The 7,500-nt window shown below is 37.4% G+C and overlaps 1 protein-coding gene and 1 long non-coding RNA gene across 2 annotated transcripts in view; one reads left to right on the top strand and one right to left on the bottom strand.

Moving 5' to 3' along the window:
- The window catches only part of LOC136833143 (uncharacterized), a 492,490-nt gene extending 491,480 nt beyond the window's left edge, over positions 1-1,010 (bottom strand). The window contains exon 1 of the mRNA XM_067094840.1: positions 169-1,010. Coding sequence (XP_066950941.1) covers positions 169-214 — 46 coding nt within the window. The 5' untranslated portion in view covers positions 215-1,010. The remainder of the gene's footprint in view (positions 1-168) is intronic.
- Positions 1-7,500, top strand: part of LOC136833144 (uncharacterized) — a 689,668-nt gene that overhangs the window by 533,919 nt on the left and 148,249 nt on the right. The gene's annotated exons all lie outside the window — the stretch shown is intronic.

Below are 7,500 nucleotides of genomic sequence, written 5' to 3'. Positions count from 1 at the left end.
TATCGCTACGACACCTTTGCTAAAAGAGACACGGAGATACAGTCTTTTGTGCCGTTATCGCCAGAGAACAGAGAGAAAAGTTACAGGGTTTAGAGAGGAAAAAAAATGAACATAAAGAGAGCAAAGCTACTCCACCAGCACAGACACAGAAAACCTCTACATACATACAGGTAAAACTCAAAACCTGTGCGAGGACGACGACGCGAAGCATCATCGCAGAACTTGTTCTGAATTCTGCGATTGTTGCCTCGCTCAGTAGACTGGACTGCCCGTTGGAAACTTCAACGGAATCCTGAACGCAACACTTATTTTCTTTCCTTTCTTTTCCCCCTGAAAAAGTCTTATAATGTTCTGTCTAAGTGGGGATATTTATAATTCCTCCTCCGAACTGTGACTATCCTTCCACAACGGAGGGGCTTCGATGTCATGGGGACTCGCAAAAGTTAGTTAAGTTTAGTTTTTGCGACACCAACACGAGCCGCCACGGAGGGAGAGAGATAGAAGCAGCGCGGCGGGCTGGTTTCTAGCATGTGCGTGGGGCAGCAGCGAATCGGGAAGCGCGTGCGACCGGCATGGGGGCAGGGGGCACACTGAGTGACTGAAACTCTGAGAGTCGTCGAGTCTCTCTCTCTCTCTCTCTCTCTCTCTCTCTCTCTCTTTTGGAGAGTTGACTGACGCAGCTTCGTGCTATCTCTGCTCCTCCCCCGTGACCTCAGCCACACACCTTTGTCATCGAGGACGTCATAGTCATTAGATTTATATTTCGCCAGCAGGACGCTTTTGATTCTGCTCCTGCTTCTTTTTCTTCTCCTGCTGATGATAATGGTGCGTCGGTTTAATTTAAAAGACAGCGGTCTGTGGCTGTTGAATCCTGTTGGCCTAATGTTAATAAAGTTATTCTGCCCTTCTTGTGACCTATATGCTGCTTAGTCAGGAACGCGTGTTTCTCTCTCTGAGTGCGCTTCTTTGTGAAGTAGAGTGCTCCTAGATGGTTTATTCTGTCGGTTATTTTAACCTCTCTCTCTCTCTCTCTCTCTCTCTCTCTCTCTCTCTCTCTCTCTGGAATGGACAGATTCATTTTTTCATTTCATAACAGATTCAATATTCATCCTCTCTCTCTCTCTCTCTCTCTCTCTCTCTCTCTCTCTCTCCTTTTTTTCCTTGTGGCGCAGTGGTAAGCGCGCTCAGCGTACAAGGCGGAAGAACGAGAGACGTCCCTAAAATCCCGATCATATAAAAATTGCATTTTATATTACTCTAACTCGTCTCCATCAGTAATGCCATTAATTTGATAGATAAAACTATCCAATCAATGTCGTAACGGGGAGCGCAAGTATTATTTATTTCTTGAGGCCAGTGCTTACTCACTGTCCATTCTCTCTCTCTCTCTCTCTCTCTCTCTCTCTCTCTCTCTCTCTCACACACACACACACACACACACACACACACACACACACACACACACAAACGTATGCAGCGAAAATGGAAAATATTTACTCCAAGAGTTTCATGTTTATTGTTGTTGTGTGCGATGTCTGCGGTCTCGGTATTTTATATTGCCTTTTGACGTTATCCTTAATCTGAGAAACATTCACCCTCCTTGATATGTTGTCTTACTCAGTGATCCCCGTTCTGTTGCACACTTTCTGGTTAAGATCTAATTCACCGGACATTTACGTGGTCTTATACTTTCGCCAACATTCCTCCCGAGTTACTCTTTGTACCTGCCAGGACCTTGCTCTGTATCGCCAAGTAATCATAGACCCGGAAAGCATTAGGTCATTGTAATCCAAGGTCACCTGCAAACACTGAAAAGGGTTGCTCTTTTTCCTCGCAGTGTTACTCATTGACCTCACAGCTACTCATGCAGCTTTTGTCACTAACGTATTCTCTTTCTAATTCACTGACAGACTCATTCTTTCTCCTTCTGTTGTTTATTTACCTTTTTCAGTGAACTTCTCGCATTGTTTCTAGTTCAGTTTCCATTTATACATCATGTTTGTATAATTTCACTTATTTTTCTCCTGTATTACTCATGCGGATTACGTTCGGATTGCCTATAATCGTGTGGGTATTTGGAATGTGTACAGCACATGATCGCGTGCCGTCGAAGCTTTTTTGCCGCTGAGCGCGCACGGTTACGCTTCTTTATTTTTGTTTGTACTTTTTAGAATTCTCTGGACTCCAGAGTAAACGTTTTTTTAACGAACTCCTATTTAACGCTTTTAACGGACTCCTGCTTATTTGTGGGAATTCAGGTTTATTTTCCTGGCATGTTTGTTTTGCGATTCTTTGGTGCTGTTTTGTCACCGCAACTGTGGCTTCTTGTTTAGGCTTCCATTGTTGCTCGACGGTGTATTGTTACCTCTGAAATTTTTACACGTCCTCTCTCTTTCTTTCTCTCCCTCTCTTTTTCTTCTTTCCCACACAAGGAATGGCACGTAATGTGTGTAAGCCGAATGTAATTGAAAATGACTGTTTCCATTATTTCTCTATGTTGTGTTTGTGCGGAATTTAATCATTCACTTATACATTGACGTAAATATTTTTTTTTTAATCAAGGCATCATCTTGGGAAGTTTTTTCATGCCCTTATTTTGTAGAGCGTTGGTGTTGTTCCTATTGAAGTCCCACGATGTTACCGGACAAGTAGCGTAGGTGTTTTGTTCCCGATTGCTAAAACTTTGAAAAAATCTTGCCGTCATTGTTACTAATGTTTATTTTGTTTGTGAATCTTCAGAGAAACAAAACTGATACTTTTTACTTTTCTTTAATATTTATTTTTCATAGCTGCTATGTACTTAAATTTTTAGCATATTTCTATTGTTTTCAATTTTACTCTTACCATGTTCGGTAGTCGATAGTAATTCCCTGGAAACTTGTCATTCATATAAGTGTCTTTTCCGCAAGAATGTGAGGAATTCACGAACAACGCTGATGATCCAGCATTCAGAATCGAAATCCGTTCCCTGTTATCATATATGGTAGGATTAACATATCATTTTATGCCCGCATGTTTAGTCTAACGCTCATATTGGCAAACGCCTTGATGGCGAGACGTTAAGTGTCATAACCTCCTACTGCCTCTTAGAATAGAGGACATAGCAACGCGCATGAGCATGGTCGATGATATTTCGTGACATTATTTTAATCGATTTCCAAATTCTGCCCGAGCGAGCTGTCCTGGTACCAACGCCTTGGAATTATCAGGCCTCCTCATCGTGTGGTTCCACTTACGCTTTTCTATTATTTCATTTCCACTCTCCATTTTCACTTCACCTTTTTCTTCTTCGTTTTCCAACCACTTTTATTTTAATATTAATAGCCTCCTTTCCTTATTCATTATAAATTTATTCCTGATTTTCGCTGTGTTTTCTTCTTCAGGTTTTTTCAGTATTTTCCTCTTCTTCCTATCCCTTATCCGATTCTTGTTATCTTATGGTCTTCTAGTGTTCTTTGTATTTTTATTTATCTTTTTTCGAAATTTTTTCTTCTTTTTCATTCCACGCACACACAAACACACACACGCATATATTCCTTTTTTTTTTATCTTTTACATTTTTGTGCTTCAGTTCCAGTATGATTTTCCTTCCTTTTACGTCCCTCTCCTTCCACTTTTGCCCTCGCCTTTTCTCTCCCTTTGCTCTTAACTGTCTTTTACTTTTCATCTTTGTCTTCTCCCTCGTTTTATCCTACATTCTCTACTGAACTTTATTTTACCCACATGTGATACACCCTCTTCCATCTTGTCTTGTTTTTCAGCGCTTTTATTTATATACCTTTTTCTCACTCTCGTCTATCTTGATATTTCCTCTTCACTTTTGCCTTATTGGCCTTATCCATTTTTCCTCAGTTTCTCCCATTTTCCCTCTTGATATATTCTGGCTCTTGCTACAGCCTGGAGGCATAGCCGTCTCTTGCACTCCATTCATGCCGATACTCTAACACCTTTTTCGCTTTCCCCATGCCTTCCTCACCTGGATATTTCTCTCTCTCTCTCTCTCTCTCTCTCTCTCTCTCTCTCTCTCTCTCTCTCTCTCTCTCTCTCTCTCTCTGAACCCGACGCTTATAAAGCCCAGGTAAAGAATTGGGGTAAAGGGATTGCCACCAGAAACAATTTCGTTTGGAAGTCAAGATCCCCAGATTTATTCCGATTGTGTGAATTTTATACTGGTATTTTTGTAGATGTGAGGCATTCAGGTCATAGCAGTTATATATGTATGTGTGTATATATATATATATATATATATATATATATATATATATATATATATATATATATATATATATGTATGTATGTATTGTGTATGTATGTACAAAGTCACATGCATCCATACATATACTCACTTGCTTGTGAGTTTTTTTTTTCATAATGTCTGTTTGCATGTGACGTTTATATATATATATATATATATATATATATATATATATATATATATATATATATATATATATATATATATATATATATATATATATATATATAAACATCCATATATATTTTATGGATGTATATGTATATAGAAAAACACACACATACATATATATACACACTGCACAAAGTAATTTCTTCTCTAAGTATTTATGTTAATATTGTTCCGAAGGAAAGCATTTTACTTTTCAGCTTACGTTTGTTTTCCTTTTGAATGTCTTTTTTTCCGACTCTTAAGTTTTCAGAGCACCACTCATTAAAGTGGGCTCGCATTAGCTTGAAACTTTGCAGAAAAGTTACCGTGGTACATATACTCAGATTTCACTTGCGTGAAAGCCTTTCTTTTGGTTTACAGAAGCGTAAAGATGCACGTTTTTATCTCCTTTTTTATTTGAATGTCATTTGGATATTGAGTGACTTTTTTGGTTGGTGGTGAATTTTTCTTCAACGGATGCTCTCTTTTTTCTAAATCAGTGTCCTGTTTCAGTAAATAGTTACTTCGTAGACAACTATTTTGAAAGTCCATTTCCGCTAGATTGTACGATTACAGTGTAAGCGCCTGAAAAGTCAACTCATGTATTAACTGGCATCCATAGACCCAACTGCCAAAACTTCTAAAATATTGAAGTTGTTAAAGGAGAAAGGCGGAGAAAATTCATGGATTTTGCTCGCCTGTCTTGTGTATTTAGGCTTTTTCCCCCTTCTTTGTGTCCTTTGCTTTTCCAGTGCTGTGCTTCGAGTCTTTCTCTCCCTTTTTATTCACTCCATCCGTTTTCCTTTGTCTTCTTTGCTTGTGCTTAGATTTGGTACGTTTCCGTAGTTGCTGTTTGTTTTTTTATTCAGTAAATCCGACAATAGAAAGATGTTTTTATGATTAATATTTACTTCCTGCAAGTTGAAGCCAGGCAAAACATCATTTTTCAGCGTCCAGTAAATAAACCTAAAACAACCTGGGATGATTTTGATGCGTCTGGTGACTATTTTTATTGGGATCGCTATGAAACATGAATCTAGTTTCTTATTTTTTTATGAACTTACAAGGAGACTTTAAACGAGTGCCTTGCATGATTTTCCTATATTTTTTTTTTTTGAACCATATGCTTTACTAGTAAGATTGCACAATAAAATTAGTGATGTATATTCATTCATGCTATGCTGTAGAGTTACGAAAATTTGCAAAATTATGAGAAATGGACAAAGGAGGTATTTCTATCCCCCCTATCGTTCCATGTTTCCCTGAAACCATCCTACAAGTACAATTGCATAATTCTGGGAATTGCTTGAAAGGGGAGTTTATCTCCAGATAGCATATATGATTAGCCTCAAGGTAATGTTTCATTTCATTGTTCTCAATCCAGGATGAGACAAAATAGATTTGTTTCATAAAGAAAACAACGAGAGTGATAATTAGATAACTTTATGTATTTATGTATTTTTGGGTAGTTGGCACGGGACTATGTCATCAGTCGACGTCTTACTTCAAAACAAGAGTATTCATTCCTCGCATGCACGTGTTTAGAGCAAGGTAAATAATAGCTTTGCCTTGAGTTGAACTCGGTGATTTTTGCTTCGTAAAAAGATTAGTAAATTGTAATTTAACACAAAACGGTTTAATGTTCAACCAATGGATTGAGACGATGAACGTGCGGAGTAGCATTTTGATTTTTTTATTTGGCAGTCATTTGGTGATGCGTAATGTTTACAACTTTTTCTCTCCGTTCACTTCTGGCATCTTCGTTTATCAGATACTCCTTGTAGAAAACTATTACATTTATTTAATTAAACGGAAAGTTCGTTTCTTACATCAGTAAAATTTAGCATATGCTGTGTGTATTACACTCACATATACAGTATACAAGTACACACACACACGTATATAGCATATATATATATATATATATATATATATATATATATATATATACTGTATATATATATATACTGTATATATATATATATATATATATATATATATATATATATATATATATATATATATATATATATATATATATATATATATATATATATAGTGTTTGTGTTTTTATAGCATGAAAGTTTTCATATGTTTAACTTTTTGTAATTGAAAATGAAATGTCATCAAACTGGTCCAATGTAGTTTTGTAATTGAAAATTATTGAAAAAATATAGTGCCATTGTTGTCAGAAATATAGAGTAAAAGTAAAACAATTATTTGATATTTACAATAACATTTATTATCAAAATATATTAATTTAATGACCACCATAACTTACTGGTCTTCTTGATCAGTAAACCGGAAGCTGCATTACTGATCGAGTGTTCCGATGCATAAGATTCCCGGCAGCGGATAAAAAAGGCAACATAATAGCACAGTTTATAAAGTTATTGGATATCCGTAACTTCAGAGACCCATCTTCCTTTCATGTGTGATCTTTATTGACCATAAGATGCCTTAATGGACCCTTCCTACGTCAGGTAAAGCGGCTATTCGACAATCGCGGCTGGGGAGGGGGGGTTAGTTAAAGTAATCTCCCACACACCCCCATACCCTGAATTGGATTCGGATCGATGCTTTGATTTACGCGCAGTTAAACGCTCAAATCACTCCGAAGCTCTCTTGAACGCCACTCTCTCGAAACTCCTGTTTTCTGAGAATAGACATTTAAGGCGTGATTATCATCTGCTTTGCCATTGGCCGAGCTTGCCTTAAGTTAGAATTGTGCAAAGATCTTGACGCTATTGCTTCATATGCCCAAGTTCGTCATGCCTAGGATACCCTGGTTATGTGTGATGTTTGCCCATTTCTCTTGCGGCGGTTACCCTTGGGATCGTTTTACTGTGATGCCTTGTCCAAAATTGTCTTGCAAAGATCAGCGTTATGATTTAAGATAACGAGTTTCAGTTACCCTAGTCTTTATTGCTTTGTGTAATGTTGAGATAAATACTGTTGCCATTTTTCGACATGATCATACTCTTTGTTTAAATAATGATCCTTGATGCGATATCCGTGGCGATTATTGATTGGGTATTGATGATGGGTTGCTGTTTACCAGAAATGTTTTACTGGAATAGTTCGCAGATACTGAT

Source organism: Macrobrachium rosenbergii, chromosome 51 (assembly GCF_040412425.1).
Source record: "Macrobrachium rosenbergii isolate ZJJX-2024 chromosome 51, ASM4041242v1, whole genome shotgun sequence".
Taxonomy (NCBI): domain Eukaryota; kingdom Metazoa; phylum Arthropoda; class Malacostraca; order Decapoda; family Palaemonidae; genus Macrobrachium; species Macrobrachium rosenbergii.
Note: the sequence above shows the minus strand (reverse complement) of the source record. Positions and strands in the feature narration are given on the sequence as shown.